The sequence below is a fragment of the Phaseolus vulgaris genome, chromosome 9, assembly GCF_000499845.2.
Source record: "Phaseolus vulgaris cultivar G19833 chromosome 9, P. vulgaris v2.0, whole genome shotgun sequence".
Lineage (NCBI taxonomy): Eukaryota > Viridiplantae > Streptophyta > Magnoliopsida > Fabales > Fabaceae > Phaseolus > Phaseolus vulgaris.
Genome location: NC_023751.2, coordinates 17,521,271 through 17,546,721, shown reverse-complemented (window position 1 = coordinate 17,546,721; position 25,451 = coordinate 17,521,271). Strand labels below are relative to the sequence as shown.

General features: G+C 30.8%; 2 protein-coding genes across 7 annotated transcripts; one reads left to right on the top strand and one right to left on the bottom strand.

Annotated features, from left to right (window-relative positions):
- The first annotated feature begins 7,532 nt into the window (after positions 1–7,532).
- LOC137822760 (amino acid permease 6-like) lies at positions 7,533–11,625 on the top strand. The gene is made up of 7 exons (XM_068627751.1): positions 7,533–8,040; positions 8,200–8,433; positions 8,713–8,806; positions 8,896–9,110; positions 9,254–9,399; positions 10,761–10,988; positions 11,094–11,625. The coding sequence occupies exons 1-7, from the start codon at positions 7,935–7,937 to the stop codon at positions 11,517–11,519; spliced, it is 1,449 nt and encodes a 482-aa protein (XP_068483852.1). The 5' UTR covers positions 7,533–7,934; the 3' UTR covers positions 11,520–11,625.
- On the bottom strand, positions 11,559–18,234 carry LOC137822758 (RNA-binding KH domain-containing protein RCF3-like). 6 transcript variants are annotated; one of them, XR_011082978.1, is made up of 10 exons: positions 18,082–18,215; positions 17,164–17,858; positions 16,476–16,910; positions 16,134–16,388; positions 15,463–15,771; positions 14,655–14,734; positions 14,424–14,532; positions 13,608–13,762; positions 11,878–11,936; positions 11,559–11,792 (listed from the first exon to the last, which is right to left on the bottom strand). XR_011082978.1 is itself a non-coding variant. In XM_068627749.1 (8 exons), the coding sequence occupies exons 2-8, from the start codon at positions 17,851–17,853 to the stop codon at positions 13,619–13,621; spliced, it is 2,022 nt and encodes a 673-aa protein (XP_068483850.1). In that variant the 5' UTR covers positions 17,854–17,858; positions 18,082–18,234; the 3' UTR covers positions 13,448–13,618. The 6 variants fall into 6 exon arrangements, 3 of the variants coding, with proteins under 3 accessions (XP_068483850.1, XP_068483849.1, XP_068483851.1); XR_011082977.1 differs by having other exon boundaries at positions 18,056–18,196; XR_011082979.1 differs by having other exon boundaries at positions 17,164–17,886; positions 18,056–18,189.
- Positions 18,235–25,451: the final 7,217 nt, after the last annotated feature.

Here is a 25,451-nt window from a genome sequence, read left to right as displayed (position 1 = left end):
AGACTAAAAATTGATTTGTATCTAAAATGGTTTCTATTAATAAAAAATTATAAAATAGTTTTTAAATCGGTATCTAAATTAGTTACCTAGTTTTTAATTACTAGTATTTTAGATTCTAAATTAGTCTCGAAAAGATTAACAAAGACTAATTTAGAGTAAGTAGCTAAAGTTTTGGTAGTTAATGGTTAGATACCAATTTAAAAACTATTTTATAAATTTTTATTAATAATATAAACTACTCTAGATACTAATAATTTATTTAGTTTATACAATGGTTTCTAATTTAGTTAAATAGTAACTAATTATTTTAGTCTCTAAAATTAGTTTATATTTAATGATTTTTTTTATAATGGTAAGACGGTAGATCATTGGTCGACAAGGTGTTGGAGGTGAGAGAAATATGGAATGTAAGAGATATCATATCACCAACCTTAATTTTTGTTGGATAACAGAGGATTATCTTGACATAGTAGGTGTACAATACGTATAAGTTGAAATACCTCTAGTACTTCCTATTTAATATATTGTTGATAAAAACACATCATTCTTCAATCTAACATATATTATAATTGAAAGATAAAATCTTTAAAGCTTAGAATCATTAAATTTAAACTTCAAATTTCTATATCAACAAACATGTTTATATAGTTATCTAAAAATATTTTTGTAAGCTATTGTAATTTAATGGAATTTTTCATTTTCTTTCATACATTAAGACTCATATTTAATACAAGGACTTTAGTTAACTATATTAACTAAGGGCCTTATTTTTCTTTTTTTTAGTTGGTTTCCATGTTAAATGACTTATAAACAATTACAGGGAACCGCTTATACTAGTGATATTATTTGTTTTAACAAAATATTAATTACGAAATTTTACTAACTTTATTAATAATTAATTTGCATTAAAAGATTGATTAATAATTAACTAATCCTGGTTTCTAACATTTAAAATTTGAATTCAAAATCTTTTTTACGAACCAAATACACTTATTACTTTCCTAATTTGTTTAATCTTAGAACTCGACAATCTTTCTCATAAATAAACGTAGCATACCTTTTTGGTCCTATAAATCTAATTTGATTTCAACGACTTAATATCGTTTCATAATAATCTGAGTAAATTTATGGGAATGATGATAAGAGAAGTAAGATGAATACTAATTAAGTAAATACCAAATTGGTCAATAAAAAAAATATATGTCCTTAATTGAAATTTTCATATATATATTCTAAAAAAATTTATATAAAATCTTCTAATTTATCTTTATACCAATTATAGAAACAAAATCAACCTAAGTTACTATCATTAATTCTAGATTTTTTTTATTTGTCTTATTATTTTTATTTAATTTTTTTTAAAAAAATGTTACTTTCATAATTGTAAATTGAAAGTCATCAGTTTACAATTGTGAGATTGTGAGATGATCAATACAATTTTTTAAAATTGGTTGTTCCATTTCAATAAAAAGTTGTTTCACTTTTTAATTTTAATATGGTGTATGGTTGTTAATATATCAATCCTTTTTTTTATATCTTAAACTCTTTGCTTAACTTATTTTTTACTTAACTTATTTTTTAAAGTTTATTTGTAGTCTAGTCTTTTATGTTTCTTTTTAATTTTGTGTTATTTTTTATGACACACTTAGCATGAATTTTAATAAAAAAAATTATTATTATTAATTTCTAATAATAGTCTTGCATTGTTTAGGAGTCGAAGTTAAAGACAATCTAAATACATTTTCCTCCCTTAATCATTCAATATTTTTTTAAGAACAAAATCGTGATGAAACTCTGAACGCCAAAACAGATAATATCTCATATGCGATGATCGATCATAATAATATCATCTCAACATAATAGTATTTTAACAAGTTGCTTATTTTGTCACTTTCTTTTTTTCAAATAAAGTACATCTATGTCAATGTCATATGTATTGCCATAAACTAATAATAGAGTAATATGGAAGCTTGATTAGTTGAGAAAATTGGGATGACCCCTTGTTGTTCCAAAGAAAATAAAAAAGGAGTGGCTTTTAGAGTTTGTCTAAGTCACTAGTTGAATTTTGTGCATTTTTGTTTGGAATGTACCTTTTCAAATACACTTAAATTAGTATTCATTTATGTATATGATATGATTGTGCATGTGTTGATGTCCTAAAAAATGAACAGAAACAAAGGTTTGTTAATATTAAACCGAAGAAAAAGAATAAAAAGGGCTAATGGAGACGTTTCTGCATTATAATACATATTGCAGAATCAGATGTCTCTGTGAGTGATTTGAGATATTCGTTTTCATATGTCGGTCTTAGCCCAGAAAGAATTTTCTTATAAAAGTTGAAAAAAATGTTCGACAAAACAAGATTAAGAAACAAAAGAGGATGAGTCCGAATATTTAAAACCTATGAGATAATTACAGGACCAACTCTCTTGACCATCCAAAATGTTCCTTCCTTAAGGAAAAAGTTACAACTTGATCGATCAATTTATGTGTTTTTTATTTGTATATTGTACTTTTTATTGAAAAATAATAGTAATATTTATTATTACAAAATATACTTTAAATCTAACTTAATTCTATAAAACTGGTTATAGAATGAAGTTCGTACTTACTTTTTATATAATCAAATATTATCATTTTTAGTTGATGTGAGATCTCCAACACATTTCTTCCCACTGAGAATAACAACTCGTGAGTGAAACATCATATTATGAATAATCCGATACTGTCTGATAGCTAGTGATACGATAGACTTAATAAACACTTATTAGAATATGTTTTAAATGTCTCTTATACCATATTATGAAGTGGACTTTAAACATAAATCAATCCCAGATTTTATGGGATTGCTTATAATACACTTTATAATATATATTAAACTCATATCCTAAACTGCAAACTTATTTTATAAATAAACTATTCCTTTGCTGAAAGAGATGTTTGAGAGAAAACTTTCTCAAACTACTCTTAATTTCATGATAGAAAATTATTTTCAATAAAGTTTTTATCATATACATAATTATTTTAGTGTTATGAAAATTTTATTGGTAAAAAAGTGTGTAAATATCTTTAGTTTACAGAGAACTAAGGTATCTCTACAGACAAGAAAAGTGAGACATATTCTGATGCCATAGCTTTCTGATCAGTGGCAGTCCTAGACTACTACCAGTGGTGACTTAGTCAAAAAGGTAATGTTAATGTGTTGAAAAATTATATTTTTATAACTTTATATTAATTAATAATTTCATATTACTAAACAATTAGTGAGAAATAATTTTTTAATAATAAAATTATCACAATGAGTTATAAATGAAGAAAAATATTATAATAACTTTTTTCAATTAAAAAAATTACAGGTAGCTAGGAATGTCTTGAGAGTATATTGTAGATGGTACATCTTCTGTCACATATCGTATTTATATATATTTTTTAATCTTAAAAGTGTTTCTCTCGTTAAAGAATCAAGGGGAGAATAAAAATAATATTAAAGTATAAAAAAATTATTCTCTCTTGTACGTAATTGTGAAAGTAAAATAATACATTCATTTCTGTACCATTATCATAGAAGTTTTCGTCTAGAAATTCAAGTGATCACGTACATATTAAATATCCAGTGATAGATAGTGTATTGATAAACATAAATTAAGATTGACCCAGTCTCCTATAGGCTCATCTAGGTGATTCTCTAAGTTTGTTTAAAATTAAATTGACCATAATTTTATTAAAAAAATATTAAATTTAGAATCTAAATAATTGGTACTTAAATTTTAGTAGTTAATTAGATATCAATTTAAAAATTATTTAACCATAATAGAAACTAATTTAGAAATAAATAAAAAAATAGTTTTTAAATGATTTTTAATTTAGTTATTATAACAACTAATTATTTTTTATCTCTAAAATTAGTTTTTATTTCATGATTTTCTTGTAGTGCTAATTATGGCAAACTTAAATCTAGAAGTTTATAATTGAAACACTTTTCAAATTATTTTGTGATACAAAACCAATTGTTTTATAGTGTTTTCAGAGTGAGTCCTCGTGGAGTAAATATTATTCTTAAAAAAATATGTCTTTATGTTAGATAGTTATTGAGGTCAACATACTTTAGTATTTTTTTAGTAATTTTTTTTTATAGTGTATCAATTGGAGTTGAATGGTTATGAGATGTTTGGATATATGTTACGGTTGTTTAAATGTATTAAGATTAAAGGATAATTGATAAAAATAAATTATATGAAAAATTAGTTAATACATCTTTAATTATAATTTACATGATAATCTGTTTTAACAGTAGAATAAGTTCATCATAGTAGTATAAATAGGTACAACAATCATCAACATAAATATATGTTATTATTTTGAATTTAATACACTGAATACAAAATATTTACTTACCTCTTGTAAGTGTCTTCCAATCAAGAATCGAAAATCGAAAATATAAAGTAAAAGAGAAGAAAAAATAAAGTATAAGAAGAGATTAGTTCATTTTATATAAGAAGAGATAGTAATATAAGGTTAAGTTTGGATGCATTACTTTTCACTTTTGTATCATATGAATAAATTAGTATACAAAATTTGTTGAGCTAAGAATTCAAACTCGAGAGTTTGTTCTAAGTGAAACCCTATCCTCGAATTCAACTTTGACATCCTTGCTCCCTTATGAAATTCAATGATGGTGATACATTATCATCAGTGTCACAAAACCACTCTTCACCAACCTTCATCAAGATCATTCTATCAACCTTTTGAGTAACTGTACTACTCTATTCAAAATTCTTTGTGGTGGAAATCCAGGAAGATTTGTTTTCTCCAATGAACATGTTCCAACACAAAAATCCATATATTGCCCCCATTTGAGTCAAAAATCTGTCGTACTGCAAATTGTCCCATTTCATTTTCTCTCTATCTACAACTTCTTTTGCTGACTCTACCATTTCGTCACCTAAGGAGACTAGGATGATGAATGATGACGAAGAGACTCAAAAGCAATAAACCATTACATGATTAAGTACTGCTCCTATGAACTATGTAGTAAACGACAGGGTTTGCAAAATAAATGACATAAAATTATTGAAATAAATTTACCAAGCAAGAGAAAAGGAAAGAATATAATTTTTTATTAAATTTGCTCTCGAACTTACACCTTTTCCATCTCGGTCGTCTGACTCCACAGGCAGGGATAGTACCTGCAGAAGACACTTCAACGCTTAAGTCTCAGGTGTTAGAGACTGTAGATAATGACGTACCTTTCTCTTTCAAATACGTGCTATTTATATTACCTTAATGTGTTTTCATTGGTGAGCCAAATTAGAGAATTGGTTCGTGTTTAGGTTACACTAAACAACCATTAACTATGGATTAATCCTGCTGACTTGGTCAACCATTGACTCAACACTAATGGTCGGTCGATCACGTGTCGCGACCTTCTTACTGATTTAAGTGGTTACTTGGTCTGAGAGTCGACTCATTGAGTCGTCTGGTCGTACTAGTACAAAATCAAATATGCTACTTATATATAAAAGATAATATATTAACAAACTGAACTGATTTCAATGATAAAAAAAAATAGAATAACTAGTTACAGAGAGTTATAATCATTTTATATAAATTTGTATATTTTTATACAATGAAAGGAGAAATAGGATAAAAAAAATAAACTAATTAAGGTACAAACTGTAATGAAAATACAAACTTTAAATTTTCTTGATAATGTTGTTTTAAACAGTAATAGTACTACACCATTCCTTGAATAATCACTGTGTGTAAAGAGAAAACTGTTTGAAAAGATTATGATTGTTAATGTCCTTTATTACGACTTAATTGTCCTGACCAAAGCTTATTTTTGGTTCAGTGCTTGCTTGTCTCGTCAATTGAAAAGAAAAGAAAAAAAAAACTTTGTTTCCGATATTGGTTTTGTTCCAATCCATAGTGCAGTGGCACACTTGGGTTTGTTCATAGAGAAAGGACATAGTGAGTACAAGTGTGCAAAGATAAGAACGAATTTTAAGAAAGTTAGTGCCGACAATGCAGAGTTTCAGCATCTTTCTTAATCAACTGCTGCACATAATGACAAACACTGAAAGAGATTAACTGCTTCAAGTTCTAATGTCACTTTATAAGCTCTTCCATGGAATTTCCTGCAAATGTCACCATCAGTTTCAAGTCATGCACTTGAGGCTTAATATTCCTAATCAGAACAAGAGTGAAGGGTTTGACAATTATAATAGAATTGAATGGCTACATGTATATTAAGAGGTTACAATTGTTTTATTGGTAAAAATCAGAAATAATTCTTCTCTTTGGTATAAATATAAACTAAATACTTGTGAAAACAATAAACAGATAATAAAAAATAGACTAAAATAAAATAATGATATCGAAAATTTTAAATATAGAAAAACAACTTGAGAAATAAAAACTTATGAGATTAATTTAGAAAATGTCTCAATTATAAAAATATGATTATAATATTTGTTTCCTACACTGTGTGAGGATAACACTCAATCTCACTCAACAAGGATGGAATGTACTGTCTCTCTAGTCTCTCTAGATTTTAATCTTACACTATGATGAATATTTATTCTCTCTATATTTCTTCCTCGTTTGTTTTTTTCTTCCTTACAAGTTTCTTTTATATAAAGAATGAGAGAAAGACTTCTTCATAAAGAGATAAAGGATAATTAATGTTTGTCGTATTTTTAAGGTCAAGATACTTTGAAAATATTATCACCAACTTTCTAGGCTGAGTTTCAAAGAGATATAATTTCAAGACTTTGAAATGACTATCATTAAATATATTCAATGAACAATTATCAATATTCATTGGTCATGATCTTCCACTAAATTAAGTAGAGATTTCCAATAAATATATATATCAAATGTCATTATTTCTAGAATTTTCAACACACCTATTGTTGTTGTTAATTGTGTCTGAGACTATATAATAAATAGTTTGATAACGGTCTCGCCTCATAATTAGTTGGTTTTAAAAAAGTCAACAAACTCTCGTTAAGATAAATTCAAGATAACCTATAAATAACTTTAATATCGTGAATTTTATATTTAACTTAACCGATTTATAAAATAAGATTTATACTCTTTATATATTATAAAATATTCTTATCGCTATTTATTTATTAGAAAGTCGATCTCAAACAATGTACCTGATGTATAGTTTCTTCAATTTCATCATTGCCCCCCATAATTATTTATTCCGGGAAAATGTAGAAGTTAGGTCAGAACACATATATATTAGATAGGCAAATCAGAATTTTAGTTTGCACAGTGAATTAAGATAACTCAAAAAGAAAAATAAAAAAAATCCAATGGAAAGAAAGGTTAGGGAATCGAGTGCAACGGCCATGCATGGTGCATTAGTCAGAGGGATTTTCTTCCACTTTGGAGAAAACAATGATGAGTGGTTGTGATAAAAAAAATTCTCCAAATGGATGGACTGAAACAAAAAATGAACAAGCGTGTGGGGGACAAAGGGTTTGAACATGTGCCAGAGATTTGCCACCTTCAATGGTTCTAATGAGCATTCAAAATTCCACTCTTGCAAACCAACTATCATCTAAGCCTCCAACTCACCATTCATTGAAAAGCTGCTTTTCGATTTTCTATTACCTTTATCAACTTTAAAGTGTATGTCACTTTTCTTTTTCATAAATTCCTCACATACGGTTTAACTACATGTTCCACACACTTCCGCTCACCACCACCACTTCTTTGACTTCTCTATTTAACCCATTATTTCTTTTCTCCCAAACTATCATGAATTCCACAGTTATTGCCTTTTCTTTTCTCTCTACTTCATCCAAACTCTTATAAGTAGTGCCAAACCAAACCAACCACACCAACTATCATCACAGAAACAAAACACACCTTTCTTTCTCTTTTTCCTTTTTCGTTTTCACTCACAAAACCTCCCAAACATGAATCCTGATCAGTTTCAGAAAAACAACATGTACGTAGAAACCCCAGAAGCTTTTGGTGAAGGTGGCAAAAACTTCGACGACGATGGACGTGTCAAAAGAACTGGTATACATACACACACACACAAAACACATTAACTGTCACAACACCCGACACACACATATACATATAATATTAGTGTATAAAATGTTTTATATTGATTTGTGATTAAGTTTTACATTGGATTTGGTGAAAAGCAAACTCTGATTACGGTTGTGTTTGAAGGAACATGGATAACTGCCAGTGCTCATATCATAACGGCAGTGATAGGATCTGGAGTGTTGTCACTTGCATGGGCAATTGCACAGATGGGTTGGGTGGCTGGCCCTGCGGTTCTCCTTGCCTTCTCTTGCATCACATACTTCACATCTACTCTTCTTGCAGACTGTTATCGTACACCTGACCCTGTTCATGGCAAGCGAAACTACACATATTCCGCCGTTGTCAAATCCGTTCTAGGTAAAAGAATCAAACTTCACCATGTCCATGCAATTCAACTAATAGGGTAGTTTTTTAGTTCTGAAATGAGAACACTTTCTTTGACACTTGCGTAAAGAGAATGCGTTTTACTATGTTAGAGTATCACCACCCTTCTGAAATTAGATCATCCAATCTCAAATAACTTTACTACTTTCACTTGATTTTTCCACATATGAATGAACTCATAGATGATTTGAATGAACAAGAAAACTTGTCATTAAATGCAAGTAGCACCGACTTGAGACTCTATTTGCGTAGGTGGGAGAAAATTCCAGCTGTGTGGATTAGCTCAGTACATAAATCTTGTGGGTGTAACTATCGGATACACAATAACGGCTTCAATAAGCATGGTGTAAGTAAATACTATATAAAGTAGCACATTAATTATGATGTTATCCAAACTTTGGACTGTGAGATAATAAATTGTGGTTGGTTAATCAGGGCTGTGAAAAGGTCGAACTGTTTTCACAAACATGGTCACCATGTCAAGTGCTTCACGTCAAACAACCCTTTCATGATCTTCTTTGCGTGCATCCAAATCGTGCTTAGTCAGATACCAAATTTCAGCAAGCTCTGGTGGCTTTCTATTGTTGCAGCAGTCATGTCTTTTGCTTATTCTTCCATTGGACTCGGCCTCTCTTTTGCTAAAGTTGCAGGTAAACTAGTAATCTTAACTTGAACTAAAAAAACAAAGTAAAATACTATATAGTTATGATTTTCACTTTATTACATTATTTTGTTACAATGATTATATAATAATAAGAAGAAACGTATATGCATGTGTTGGTGAATGGTGAAGGTGGTGGAGATCCTGTACGAACAAGCTTAACTGGGGTGCAAGTAGGAGTAGATGTTACAGGATCGGAGAAGGTGTGGAGGACCTTTCAAGCTATTGGTGACATTGCCTTTGCTTACGCTTATTCCAACGTTCTCATTGAGATACAGGTAAGCAACTAACTCATATTCTCTTCTTCTTATCAGACATATTCCTGTTTTGCATTCATAAACCAGTGCGATCAAATCATGTTCATATTTTGTAAGTATAAGTAAACTTAACAGATAAATTATAGATCTATTCCATGCTTACTTGCTGGTATAGCACTGGATAACTATTGCCCATTTGTTCTTATGAATCATGATTGAATGCATGCATAATTCAAGAAAAACGTGAAAATATGCATTATATTGGCCACTTTGTTTTGCTATTGACTAAAAACATTTTAGTTAGAATTGATTAACTCGATGAACTAAATTAAAAGACATTTTAAACTTATCGAATTATTTGAAAAGACAAAAATCCTCATATGTTGACAGATTATTATTGTTAAAAGTATAAGGAAAGATAATATTTTTATTGAAATGTGGACTCATATAAAAAGATGGTGGGGAAATCTTGAAAGATGATAAATGATGTTTTTGACATTCTGAAAGTAACAAATTTCTTGAAAAAAAAATTCTTTGGAGAAATGAGAGATACACAAACTTATGTAGGATCCTAAGGAGTTCTCTTAATATAATTTGGAAAATGATTTATGCACAAAATATTCATAAAAAACTCCTGATATACCCCTATAATTAGAATAAAAGTTATAGATTTATAGGTTATAAGATGTGATAAGAGGAGAGAGAATTAGAAGAAAAAATAAGTATTTAATAGATGTATCATTTTATATGTTATATGTTTTATAATTAACCGTTAGCGAGTTAGTTGGGACAAAATATCATATAGCATTGGCACGTTTTTTGTCAAGTGCAAGTCATTACTTATCCATTAAAGTGGTAGAATCTATTATAGATAGAAACTAAAGATTCTTAATATTTTTTTATCTATTTTTTAGCGGAAAGCACTCAGTATAATGAATGTCTTTTTAACCAAAAAGTCATTATTCTATGATGGGAAAGATGCCAAGTCAAACTATTGTTATCTTCGCATGGATGTTCGGCGTTTATTCGTAAACATTTACCACTTGCCTGTAGTTAGTGCATCACTAAAAGGAATCATTTATACTGTTTATGAAAAAGTAGTAAAAAAAAATATCTTGATCGTTGTTGGAGATATCACGTCAAATAAGTTCGAATTATAATATATAAGTATTTCATTAAAGCTGAGCTAAATATAAATTTATTTCCTGAAATTGTTAATGTGAATATATTACTTACCCTTTGGCAAAACAAATCTGACACAAAATTATCTGTTGGTGTTTGTATAAGACGAATTATCTGTTTGTTTTCTACCTATCATTAAGGGTAGGTGATGACATTTTGGTTCCACCCCATCAAATTGGGGACTAAATGTATAATTGCAGGATACACTGAAATCGAGCCCTGCTGAGAACAAGGTCATGAAAAGAGCAAGTTTGATTGGCATCATGACTACAACCTTGTTTTATATGCTATGTGGCTGCTTAGGTTATGCAGCATTTGGCAACGATGCACCAGGAAATTTCCTCACTGGGTTCGGCTTCTACGAGCCATTTTGGCTCATAGACTTTGCTAACATCTGCATAGCCGTGCACTTGGTTGGGGCATATCAGGTAAACCCCTACAGTCAAACATATTTCCTAGTAACATTCTCTTAGTTCAATGGCATAGGTGTATTTTGTTCATGGATGGTGTTTTATTTATGCCTTATTTGTCAGGTTTTCTGTCAGCCCATATTTGGGTTCGTAGAGAACTGGAGTAAGGAAAGGTGGCCCAACAGCCAATTTGTTAATGGGGAGCACGCAGTGAACTTCCCATTGTGTGGAACCTTCTCTGTGAACTTTTTCAGGGTGGTGTGGAGAACAACATATGTTGTCATCACTGCTTTGATAGCTATGCTGTTTCCATTCTTCAATGACTTCCTAGGATTAATTGGTTCACTGTCCTTTTGGCCATTAACCGTTTACTTCCCCATAGAGATGTACATTAAGCAGTCAAACATGCAAAAGTTTTCCTTCACATGGACATGGCTCAAGATCTTGAGCTGGGTTTGCTTGATTGTTTCGATTATTTCAGCAGCTGGCTCCATTCAAGGCCTCGCTCAAGATCTCAAGAAATACCAGCCCTTTAAAGCTCAGCAATAATTATTTTCTGTCACTTTTTAATAACTGTAAGCATGTGAATGGGATAATGTATTGTTATCAAGTGCTTATAAAAGAAAGAATATAACACCTATTTGCACTGTATAAATGTCAGGAATAATTCCAAAATGTATCAAAGTCATTTAATGCAGTAATCTACATCTACATACAGTACATGCATAATATATACCCACTCGATTCAGTGGAGTACGCATTTAAATAGCACAGTACAAATTCTGGACTGAGGAGACTCATTCACTAACTGGTCAAGAAATCCTGTAATGTCACAAGCATAATGATGAAGTTGCTATGGACAATTATCCCTAACCATGATTCACAAGTCAGTGGAAAACAATCTAACCTTCAAATGGCAAGACCAATCCCAGTGGAACCAAGCATTCTAACAAACTCCATTCTCAACTGTCATACATATATTCCATGTCAATCAAATCCAATTGATGTTTCCAACAACTATTTTGCATGTATATTTCCGTCAACAATATAAATAGAAGAATTCAGTAAAACAAATCTTAATACGGTGCATTCAGGCTACATGGTAACTTATGCTTAGGTATAGTACGCAAAAAAATGGTGAAAAAATAAGGTGGATAGAAGAAATAGGTGGGATATAGAAAATTGTCACAGAAGAATTGAATAAAACAAAATTTAATATGGTTTGGTATATGAGAAATGATGAAGCGGAGAAGGAATACTACCTCATAGTATCTGTTGCTTTTTAAGATTTATGTCTTATGTACATAGAATACGAAACATTTAATGAGTAAAATCTTTATATTTAAACTAAAATGTCATTATTTAATCCCTTGAACTTTGATGTCCGCACCACTAGTAACGGGTATTAAATTAGATACGGATACGTTTGATAAACTCAGTCTTTAACATTAACAGAAATAGTTATCTTGAAATCAAATTTAGATTAAATTATTAATATATTTAGATACTTTAACAAAATTTGATAATTTAAATTAACTTTCTAAAATAAAAAATTCGAACATGTGGCTCAGAAAAATGTGTCTCCCACCTTTTTATTTACCCACCAAACACCAAAGAAATAAACAATTACCAGAAGATGCAGCAAACAATCGATTTTGAGAAAACAATCCATTAGCAACAGGTTACTACTACAGGGAAGGCTGACGGAAACACAATTGATTGTTTCTTAAATAAAACAACTTCAAAACATTCCCTTTCTCAGTTCTTCGACTACATTTCTCACTCAGATGTAGGCAAGGAAAAAGGGAACGCCCATGTTAGAAGAAAAGGGGATAAAGTTTCCATTCAAAGTCGACCTCATGCAAAGTCGATTAATATATTGTCAAAAACAAAATAACATAACTCTTCATTACATAATTATCTATATCAATTTTATTAGTATTTACGTTTTTAATGATTATCATATAATACTAAAATAACTAAAAAATATATTAAATAATAAATAAAACAAAATTATTAATAATAACAATATTTATCTTACTTTCCATTCATTTCCTCTATCTTTCACCTAATCAAAAATACTTCACTTTTACTCATTTTAACTTTTTTTTTCTGTCACTCCTTCACTTGTCATCTTCTAATCCAGATAATGCATTAACATCTTAGGATCATGGTAATAGTTGAACTAGTGTATTGTGCAGCATATCAGATGATTGTAGAGAAGAGCGAATGATTGTATCTTCCTTCTTTTGGCATTGTCAGATAATTTGTATTCTTGCATGTCCAAGATTAGGAGTAAAGCATACAACAATTTGCTTGAGCTAAAGATACCAAGAGACGTTGAAACCTTTGTGATAGCTCATCTTCTACAAGTCTCATTCACTTGTCCTAGGTTTTCTGTGGGATTGAGAAGGCTTGCACATTATGAAATCTATTAAACATAGGTTGTAACTATTGGAAAAGTCAAACCAAATAAATGCACATAGAAGCACAGCGCGGGCATAGTCGTATTTCTATAGGATAATATTTTACAATTTATACCACATGCCTACTAAACATTAAGACAGGAAGAAAATTAAGCAGAAAAGCTCAATTACAACTTCCAGACTAAAGAAACAAAATGTATTAATACATTACCCAAATAGCGTTCAACCAGACTCCCTCTCACTCATGACAAATGCCTGAATAAGACTTTGAGCTGCATGAGTCTGCTCTGGGGTTCCAGATATTATAATTTTAGTTTCCACAGCTCCAGGCTTTGGATCAGTTATAGTAATATTTGCATCAGAGATCTGTGTAGATCACATGGTAAATGTCAAATTCGTAAAGAATTATAGAATGATATAATCAATAATCTCACCATCCAACAAATTATGTTCCAATTAAAAGGGGTTAACAATATTTTCATTGTTCTTTTTTACTGCTATCATGTTGTATTGGATTAGAGACTAGGATTTCTTTAACTTGAATGGCTAACTGGTAGAAAAATGTGCAATTTCTCACATTAAACAATGAAAGGATTCAGTGTATCAAAAATGTAAATCATCCAAAGGACCAAGATCGCTTAATTTTAAAATAGATGGACCTAATTGCCTAAAAAACCTAAAGGGACCAAAATCACTCAATCCAAACTAACAACAACAACAAAAGTCTTGTACCAAAAAGGGATTTCAGCTACATGGCTACACACGGAAGACTTGAGGGTCCAAAAATGAAAGTTTGTCTTTTATCCCTTTAATTTTAAAAGAGGTCCTTTTCGTGTTCCTTGAGCATTAGTAAACTCAAACGTATGCAAGAAAGTATTGGTGCGGTGTGGATTCATGTATGGCCAAGCGACTTATTTAAAGTGTAAAGCACTAAAATCATCTAACACCAAAATATAACCACTAGGTCTAACCATCAGATAAAATCTACAAAATTAACACTGATAATGATTAGATGCAGAGGGTTCACCTGAAGTATTTGTTTCAGGCATTCACCATCTTCCCCACATATTACAGGCACCATTGCTCGAGGAACAACAACTTCAACAGTGGTACTTGTGATAATTGGTTGGCTCCCCCTGCAAGGGAGAAATAACCTCAGTATTGAGATAGAGAGAACAAAAGACAATTTGAAAAATAAAATGAAAATAATGAAGAAAACAAGCTTATTGACAGTGATGATGTGATAGACTAGACACACCCTGCAAATCCTGAAATTCTTCTGGGAGGACCTCCTGGATAGTCTGGCAAGCCAATGCGTGAGCCACCTTCAAGTACCCCCTAGAAATCAGACATCCAACACAGGTAGGCATATCAGTGCATAAAGAGAGCTTTTATTATACATTATGGCTTCTCAGTTCTCAGAAATCCAAACTAAATGTTGCAATGTGTTCCTTCTTAAACTTTACATTTGGAAGATACAGACCAGCTAATTTGGCCTGGACACTTGGATGTTAGTCCAAAGTCCAGTCTTCTACTCTTCTATTTACAGATATTTATCTGAACAAAGCTTATATCAGCCTCTGGCTGAAGCCTGCCCAATGCCCCCAAATAAAAAATAAAATTTCTGCCAGGTATTGATCTGTGTTGCAACTCCTTGCATTGTAAATAAAACAGACTTAACATTTATTATAACTTTTAAAACTGTAAAAGAAATTATTTAATTTTGTTTGTATCTCTTTAGAAATTATGCAAGTCACAATGGAAAGAAAATACTTTATAAAATAAGCACCTTTAAACAGTTCAGAATTAAAAAGTAATACATACCTTCACTTAAAAAAAAAATAAGTTTTATCGAATATATTACAATTACATGAAATCATAAATTTTCATTTTGAAGCCAACCAAGCCTGTAAGATCACTCCTCCCTCCCTAATCCATTTCAATTTTGATTTTAACAACACCAACTTGAACATCTAGCCCAAGTGTTTGATGGTAATTTAAATGACATGCAGATACAGTAGTGTTTAAGCCAAAATTGGTACAAAAAGGTAGCAAGAGTCCAATACCTGAGAACCCCAAGGCTTCCTTTCCGATATGTGAGGAGGAATGCCTGGTCTATGTATATTATTCAAAAAGGGAGGGTGGTCATCAAGATGAAAACCCGCATGAGGAGGTGGAGGACCCAGGTCAGAATACATCCCAGGAGGTGATAGTCCCCGCCTTCCTAAATAAGGTGGGAATGGAGGAAGTTGATCCATAAATAGAGGATTGGAAGGATAATTGACAGATGGATGTGAATCACGAAAGAAATGATGTTTTAATCTAGTGGTTATTTGCATAAGAGCATCATGCACTGCCTCAATTTCTCCATTTACCTAACAGGAAAAACATTAAATAGAATTAGAGGGTAAAAAAAAAGTCTAAACTAATAAACACCAATCACCAAGCATGTGTGGTTCCAATTAATGAAATTAATGTCAGTACCATGAAATCAACAAGTTAATCCGACTGCTCATTTTGAAAACTACAGGAATTCACAGTATGACCGTATTCACTGTAGTTTTCCCTGCTAAATCTCAATTGTTCTATTCTGTTATAAATTTATGAATCCAAGGAGTAGTTTTATTAAATCATTAAATAATATCAAGATATAATATAGCAACATTATTATGTAAATAATAACCTTATGGGATAACTGGAATAACTACACACCAAGATCAAACTCTAAAAACTGCACCTGAATTACTTCTTCGTCCTCTGAAGCGCACTTTGGAACCTTATCCTTTCCTAATATACGGATATGGGCCCCTGATTTCTTCCTCATTTCAGTTATGATGGAACCACCCTTGCCGAGGAGACAACCTATTTGATTGGAAGAAACAAGAAACCTTGCTAACATAGTATGTTCTTTGGCATCAGGTATAGGCTTGGCTATTCTAGTTTGCACACGAAATACAGCCTCTTGCACAGGGGATACTCTATCATCTGGGTGCTGCAAATATTAATCTAACTTAAATGAAAAACAAACATGGTTTCATAACAATAGCTCAGATGAGAAAATGGAAAACTCAAACCATACCGCTGGACCAGATATAACAATAACACAGTCCTCTGAATCTGGAGGGCTTTCTACAATCTTGATTTCACTTACGGTCTCTTGCTGCAGTGCCTTTATGATTGTTCCACCTTTACCAATTACATTTCCTACCCTTTCCACAGGACACAATAAACAAAAAGTAAGCATTTCCTGTAGAGGTCTCGTGCGACCGTGAATGGCACCTTCATGAAACTTGGAAATCAATTGAGGGGCTGAATGAAAAACAGAAATATCATGGGCAGTAGCAAAAGGTACTCCTTGACCACCAAAAGAACGGCTGTGTGATGGGAATTGTCCAGATGAATGAGAAGGCCCATTAAAATTAGTGGACAATTCATGATCCCGTGGCGGATTTTCCAATAGCTGGTGAGAAACAGATTGAAGAGCTTTCCTGACAACATCTACTCCTCCCGAGATCTACACCATAGCATAGTAATAATAACAAATAAGCGCTAACATGTAACAGGTCTTATAATGAGTAATAATAAGAAATAAGCACAAACATTGAAGCTATACAGACTCAGATTATGTGTAATTCAAAATGCCTAGGATGTCAAGTATCAATCAAACTGACTTCAGGTTCAAAAAGTTAATTCAATAACATTTGACAAAGCAGACATTCCAGCCAACCCGTTATCCCTTTTCAAATTAGTGTCACAAACATCTCTACCTGAACTATCTCATCAGAAGCTGATGCACACGCTGGAAGTTTGTCTTTAGGAAGGATCCGAATATGTGCCCCACTCTCAGCTGCCATTCTCTTAATCACACTACCACCCTTTCCTAGAAGGCATCCAACTTGAGTAGTAAGAATAAGTAACCTAAAAACAAGGGAAGAAGATTTATTACTTTCCTCGTCCCCTTCACTTGTCTCCTCTACTCCCTCAACCATTCTCTCAAAAACTAGTGATATAGCCTTCCGAATGGCTGAATTCCCCTTCTCACTAGGAGAATCTTCAACGATAACAGAACTTTTATCTTCTTTCTCTTCATTACCATCACCATCACCACCATCCTTCTCATCCCCCTTCCCCTCGTTTCCAGCGTCATCATTGTTAACCTCCCTTACCTGCTCTGCATGATCTCCTTCAGTTTCTTTATCAGAACCTGAGATAGTGATAACCCTTTCATCACACCCAGGTATAGCTTCCTCAATCTTGACCTTCACACCAGTTTCTTGCCGAATTTGTGAAATGATGGCACCTCCTTTGCCAATAACACTGCCGATTCTTGAAACGGGACACAGCAAACGGAACACGGCACTCCCTGGAGAAACATCCAACGACGAAAAACCACCGGATGATTTTTGGCGTTTCCCTTTCCCGTTGGGCTCTGCATTTGGCCTCTTAGAAGACGCCATTGGAACTGACACAAGTCCAAAACAATGACAACACTATTCTACATCAGTTTAACGCTGATTAACAATATTATAAAGATGTATCTACAAATGACAAAGTGTTAATAACATATCCTGTGAAATTATTCAATCATAGGAGTCTGTGAGGTGAGGTTATAGAGTTAACATAAGAAAATAAAAGGCGAAGAAGAACAAGAAAAATTACAGTGTCAATCTAGGTATGTTCCCCACCTTCCAGAACCCGCCGAAACAAAACAGCGACGGCGTCGATGATGAACGGCAGAGAACGACGGAAATGTGTTGCCAAACAATTCTCTCTCTGCCTCTGCACTGTGACCTAAGCAATCAGTAAACTCTTGCAAGTTAAAAGTGCGAACGGGCCACTTCTAATCGTAGAGCCCAAAATCGTTTAATTGGGCCACTACTTTTGGACTCTTTCTTCGTGCACCTCCTCCATATGTTCTTCTGTCATCCCATATAAAACATGAAAATACATTTTTATCTTTATTTTGTCACCTGCATAGAGTAGCTTCCGGATTATGTAATCTGGATACGTATTTGAAAAAAAACTTCCAGATTATGTGATCCGAAAACTAATCATACTTATTAAAAAAGGCTTCTAGATTATGTAATCCGTAAGCTAATTACGAATTTGAAAAAAAACTTTCAGATTATGTAATCCAGAATATTATAGAGAGATATTTTTAAAATACAAAAATTTATGGAGGTGAGAGAAGAAGATATGGAGGTGCAGGAAGAAACAGTCCTACTTTTGGTTGCTAGATATTTTGCCCAACTGTTTGTAAATTTATTTTGGCTGCTTCTTCTGTACTTCAATAGTTTCTTCTCACACCCATAAGTTTTATAATCCACTTATGAAAAAAGTTAAAATATTTGAAGGTCTAGTTGCAGAAATATGTTTGTTTATGGAAGTGTTAGTGCATGAAGAGACTCTGGCGTTGTTGGTTATTGTGTTGCTATTGAGTTGTCTTCGCATCATGGTGATTGTGGTAGTTGAAGGTGATTTTTTAAGTTGTTTTTCGTTTATGCGATCTTATGATATGGTTTTATATATATTTTGAATTGTGTAATTCAATTTAATTTTTGGATTAAACAGTTCATTCTCGAATTTAGTAAAATGTTTTGGATTAATAATGAAAGTTTATATCATAGATTTAAGAACTAGATTTTTATTGTCTAATCAGAAGCTATACAAACATTTCAATTATTTGAAAGCTAATTTATGATCTCAAAGTATTTTTCATATTTGTAAAATCAAAAAATAATTTTAAAAAACATACTCTAAATTAAATAATTCAAAAGTTTTTCTTACATAATCTACAACCTCCATGATTAAATAATTTGAAAAGATGTTGCTAATATCTATTTATTTCTTATTTTTAAATATTTTCATTAAATGGATCAATTAAAATTTTCAAATTTTTAGTTTATATAGAAATACTTTAATTTTTATTACACAAACAAATATTGATACATATTACATTCATATTAAGAGAGAAGTGGAATAGTGTAGAAGGAAAGGAGAAAGAAGAAAGAGTTAAAAAAAGGGAGAGAAAAAAACATAAAATTTTTGTACAAAATCTTAATATTAAATAAGGAAGGATATAGGACAAAATCTGATCATTTATCACTTCAGCTGTGAATATATATATATATATATATATATATATATATATATATATATATATATATATATATATATACTGCAACTAAATTTAGCTAAACAATAATATCGCAACTAAATTCAGTTCTTAAAATTTTCTTTAGTTTCTTATAAATCACTTTAAATTTTTTTTTTTAAATCCTTAAAAATTTATCCACATTCAAATACACCCTAATAACACAATGAATGAGAACAGATATTCTTAATAGAGATTTATGTAAACTATAATTTGTCCATTTTTATGGTATTTATCTGTTAAGTGCTTTATCATTAAAAACTACTTTGGTGTGAAATCATTAAAAAAAATATTAGTATAGTTAATGAATATGTTCTTAAATTATTTTAGAAATATTAAAACTTAACTAAATATATAAAATTACACTATAACCTGAAAAGTTTGTTTTTTTTTATCTCTTTAGTTTAGGTTATCAACAGGCATAAGTTTTAGTTTATTAAATGAAAAGTTATTTGTATTGAAAAAAATATTTTAAATAAATAATTTAGTAAGAATTGTTACAAAACTATCATATTAATAATTTTTTTATAATGTTGTATCTATTAAAAAATGTTGTGAACAATTTGTAGTGACATTTTTAAAATATTGTCTGGGAAAAACATTACCAAAAGTTTATAATATTATTTTTATTGCTATTTTTTATTAAAACAATGTTACTGTCAAGTTTTAATAACATTTTAAAAGTGTTCCATTTCTATAAAAAAAACATTACTAAAATTCTTTAGTGATATTTATATAATTTTTATATATATATAAATGTTGCCGAAAGTAATTAGTAACATAGAATATACTTAATATCTGATAAACTGTAACTAAATTATATTAATAATGTTTTTATTTTTAGTAACATTACTATATATATATATATATATATATATATTATTTTTGTTTTTTTTATTTCACTTATTTTAACTTGTAGATCAAATTTTGTTTTTATAACACTTAATTTTTTTATACGTGTTATTTTATTTTTATTTCTTGACTTTTCAGTTTGAATAAATAATATTAGTTTAGGATTAAAAATTATGTTATATTTCACGTGTTTTTCTATTTAATGATTGTGTTGGATATTTAATACATACTATTAGCATTAAATTCAAAGTGATTATCAGTTTTATTCTAAAATTGAATAATCAATAATTATTATATTTATTTACTATTATTTTTTATTTTTTTATATAAAAACTTTTTACGTAAGATATCACTATGCAACTTGACATCTTAGTTAGTCTCACACCTCAAGTAACAACAATCATCTGCCATCACATGAAGAAAAAAAAATTATTAAAAAAAAATACAAAAATATGGAGACTAGACTAAAACTCATATGTTAACAAAAACGATACATAAGTAGATTATATCTATTCATACAAAATTCTAATAAGAGACTAGATGGAAGTCTATTATACCAATGAAATGATTCTCTAACAATAATTATTATCTTTAGTTATAGTTTTGATTGTCATTTATATTATAATTTTAAATATAATTTATAGTATAGGTTTGATGAGAGAGAATGTAAAATTTGAGAAGTATATTGTAAGACTATTTAAAAATATTATATTCTTATTTGAAAAATAAACGGTGGAATAAAAATTATATTCTCTTATCACTAAAATATTTTGTTCTACTTTATTTTCTCTTTATTTTATTGTCTACCTTTTATTCCTCAACACCAACTAACACACTCTTCTATAAAAAAATAAAAACAATAAAAACCATGCAATTAAGTCTGAATGATAATATGTGCAGACATACTCTTAAAAGGTTGATTTCAAATCTGAAAGGAGACGAAGTAGATATTATGTGCAACCTTTTGATCACAAATGACAACGAATGCATCTGTTTAAGAAGATACTTACAAAGGTACCACAGGGGACATCTTTGAAACCAATAAAAAAACATCATGGTGGAGTGTTTTCTTCTTTATACCTTTAATTGTTGAAGTGTTTATAACAGTCCTGCGCTGTAGAGATGGTTAAAATGCATTAATTGTTCATAATGTACCATCACAAACCATCAATATCTACAGCTGGTGCATTTCATTATATTTCAGAGAAGAAGTGCAGGTGGATACAGCTTTCTGGCACTAATAACAGATTTTGTGTTTTTTTTATCAACACATAAAAATAAAAACATTTAAAAGATTTTCAACCTAATAAAAAAAGTTATATGTTATAGTTCTAATAATACTTTCAAAAAATTTAATCACCACCAAAATTTTGTCTCTTTTAACAATAATTTTTATAACTTTATTTTTGTTATTGTTCTCGAACGGGTTTGTAACATAGAGAACGATTTCTCTTGCCTCTACTTTCGTCAGTCGTTGATATTCCAAGTTTCTTGTTTCGCCTTTCTTCTCTCGGTCGTCTGGTTCCACAGGCGGGGTAGTACCTGTAGAAGGCACTTCGATGCTCAAGTTAGTCAGAGTGTCAGCATTCGGGTGTCAGAATACTGTAGATAATGGCGTACCTTTCTTCTTAGAATGCATGTTATTTATATTACCTTAATGGACCTTCATTGGTGGTTGGATTAGGAGGTTGGTTCGTGTTTAGGGTTTAGGGTTTAGAAAATTATGGATTCTAACTATGGATTAACCTTTAACTAGGGTTTATGATCAAAAATTGAACAACCTTTAACTATGGATTAACCCTGTTGACTTGGTCAACCCATGACTCGTCATCAAGGATCGGTCGGTCACACGTCGTCATGTGACCTAATCGTGATTGATTAATTGAGTGGTCTAGTTCCTGACCGACCCGTCATGGCTGACTCGGTCGTCCAAGTTAGTTACAAGTAAATTTCTGAATTGGTTAGAAAATTACACTAACAGAAAACCAGAAATGTTATTTAGATCTTGACATTATTCAAAATGTTAATGACATATATGGTTTTATATTTTAATCAAAATTTTATTAAAATAAAATAATTAGTAAGATGAAGCTGATATTGTTTTACCTAGAGAGTTTAAATACCACAACAAAGGCAAAACTTGCACATCAAGCTTTTCTATGCAGCTTATACCTGCTCTGTGTTGGGACTGTAACTGATAAATTGAGTCCACAGTATTGTATGTTCAATTTTTTTGCATTAACTTGTTTGTCATGTAATTGGTTACTCCTTTTCTATTTGGAATTTGACAATAATATTGAATTATATTATTTCATTTTCAGATATGTAATTGTATAATTTTAGTTTAAAATATTCCAATTGTGTTAATTGCAACTTAAAAATATTTTGATCATCTTTTAGTTTTAGTATCTTATTTTTTTTTTTAGAATTACAAATAGAAACTTATTCACATAAACTGAGCTTTGCTACATTAATTATATATATTTATTTTATCATTTATAATTTAATATTTGTTCCTGCTAGGGAGATGGGACCTAGAGAACTATTGAAGTCTTCTTCTCCTTCCTTCGGTCGGGCAGGTGACTGTGTAATGAACTGTGATTCTTCTCGTCTTCTGGCTTATCCTTCGGTATTCGGCTCTCGGTCGTCGGACGAATCACCGAATGGTGGGGGTACCTGCGAAGGCACTCCGATGCTCAAGTCAGTAAAGCGGGTGGTCAGCTCTCAGGTAGGTGAACAGTAATAAATGACATACCTTACTCCTTGGAATGCGTGCTATTTATATTATTCTAATGGGCCTACCTTGTTGGGCCCGTTTATCGAGGTGGATACCGCTTAGGGTTGCATTACCTAATTCTTGATGATGGATTAGCTTCACTGATCCCGGTTTGAGCGTTAATTGTAATGGGGCTCGGCCATCGGCCAAATTGTCATGGTGAGGGTCAGCCATCGGCCAAGTACCTGTGGTCTTCGACCGTCTCAGTTAAGTCTTCTAAAGTCTCGGTCTCTCGGCCAAGTCTCCAAAGGTCTTGGCCTCTCGGTCTCTCGGCCAAGTCTTCAAAGGCCTTGGCCTCTCGGCCTTTCGACCAAGTCTTCTAAGATATTGGCCGCTCGGCCAAGTCTTCCAAGATCTCGGCCTCTCGGCCACTCGGCCAATTCTTCTAAGGTGTCGGCCTCTCGATCATACCGTACAATATTTTTCGACTATATCTTTCTATACATTCTGAATCATACATTTCCGTCCTAGCAGTACAGTTTTAGTTCATTCTTAATATGTAATTGTAAAGATTTTAGTTTTTCATGTATATTTTTTATTTTGATATACTCTCTGATTTGTAGATATTTTGTTAGATATTAATTGTACGGTGGTTTTAATATGTAATTGAATATATGGTGCATGCATGAGTGATATATGAAAAGTGCAATTAAGTTATATAATGTAATTAATTAGTGAGGAAGTGTTGGTAGATAATGGCATGTGAGAGAGGACATTATCGAATATGAAATAGAAGGATTTTGAAGATGCTGCAACCACTTAAACTTGGTGGTTCTGAGTGCATTGCACCGAATTAACCAAAAGCAGGCATAAAATGGCAATTAGAGTACTCGAAATAGTTGCAGTTGACTTCAGTTATGAATATTCTTTACCAATTCCTTTCTTTTCTACTGTGAGGAGAGGAGTGGAATCAGAATCATAATAGAATAGAACAAATAAGTGACCAAGTAGCACTCATATCCATTTATTTTTCCCATCCACTTCACTTTGCACGTTTTTCATTCATTGCTATTTTACTCCAAAAACTTCTAACTTTCTCCACTAATATCATTCAACCTACCCCACCACCACCTGAAAGTGTGTACCAGTCTTCTTTTGGTTTATCCTTAACACCAGTGAAACATTAGGGTTTTAAAGAATTAAGATCACTTGAGCAATTTTTCATTGGACTAAAACAAGTTGAGAATAATATATTTAATCACATAAGGTCTAGTTAGAAAGCTTTGTGTACTATATATGATTATCAAATTTCTTTTGTAAGTTTCTTTAGGTTAAGAAATATAATTTAAAACTAAATAAAAAATAATATAATTTTTGAGAAATGTTTATGAATAAATTCAAAATAATTTATTCTTTCTTTGTTTTAAAAATTTATATTTTTTTCATTCTTTTTTAGAGGTAAAACATATCGAATATTTTTTCTTTAAACAACTAAACAACGATGAAAAGTTCAAGTTAAGTCAATCAAAATTTTACTTACATGTTCTTATATGGGCTGGAAAAAAGTCATCTTCTCTAATAATGGTTGTGGTTCAGATCCTTGGCTTTGATCTCGGTAAGAGATGATCTGCAAAAGATATTTTAATGCTTAAGTCACTATGCAATATCATTAATTGATATAATAAATGCGTATTTTTGTCTTGAGTGAAGTACATATTTATGACATTGTATTGGATTTCTAGCCTGAATTATGGTTAGTTGTTGGGTTAATCTCGACATTATGGTAACATATCGTTATGATTATGTTAATCATGTTGTATTGAAGGACGTTTATTAAGTCTTGAGAATCATTTCGACCACGTCAGCCGAATGATCTTTGGATGACCGACTCATGTTCAACTCTTAAACAGTGTGTGTTGAAGTTTCCTCGACCAATATTCATTAAATTATTTGGTTGAGATGTGTCACTATAAGAAATGCATTAAATAGCAACTAAAATTAGAGACCAAACATAATTAGTTGTTATATTAACTAAATTAAATATTATTTTAGAGACTATAAAATGATTTGTATCTAAAGTAGTTTCTATTAGTAATAAATTTATAAAATAGTTTATAAATTGGTATATAAATTAACTAGTAGGGTTTTAACTACTAATATTTTAAATTCTAAATTAGTCTCAATTAGTCTTTTAGATATTAATTTAGAATCTAAAATATTAGTAGTTAAAACTTTAGTAGTCAATAGTTAGATATCAATTTAAAAACTATCTTATCAATTTGTATTAATAATAAAAATTACTTTAGATAAAAAAAAATCTCTAAAATGGTCTC

Coding starts and splice junctions, on each gene's coding strand:
- LOC137822760 (XM_068627751.1), top strand. CDS start 7,935: ATGAATCCTGATCAGTTTCAGAAAAACAACATGTACGTAGAAACCCCA. Junction 8,434..8,712: donor CGTTGTCAAATCCGTTCTAG/GTAAAAGAATCA, acceptor CTATTTGCGTAG/GTGGGAGAAAATTCCAGCTG. Junction 8,807..8,895: donor ACGGCTTCAATAAGCATGGT/GTAAGTAAATAC, acceptor TTGGTTAATCAG/GGCTGTGAAAAGGTCGAACT.
- LOC137822758 (XM_068627749.1), bottom strand. CDS start 17,853: ATGGCGTCTTCTAAGAGGCCAAATGCAGAGCCCAACGGGAAAGGGAAA. Junction 16,911..17,163: donor CTTCTGATGAGATAGTTCAG/GTAGAGATGTTT, acceptor GCTATGGTGTAG/ATCTCGGGAGGAGTAGATGT. Junction 13,763..14,423: donor GCCTGAAACAAATACTTCAG/GTGAACCCTCTG, acceptor TGATCTACACAG/ATCTCTGATGCAAATATTAC.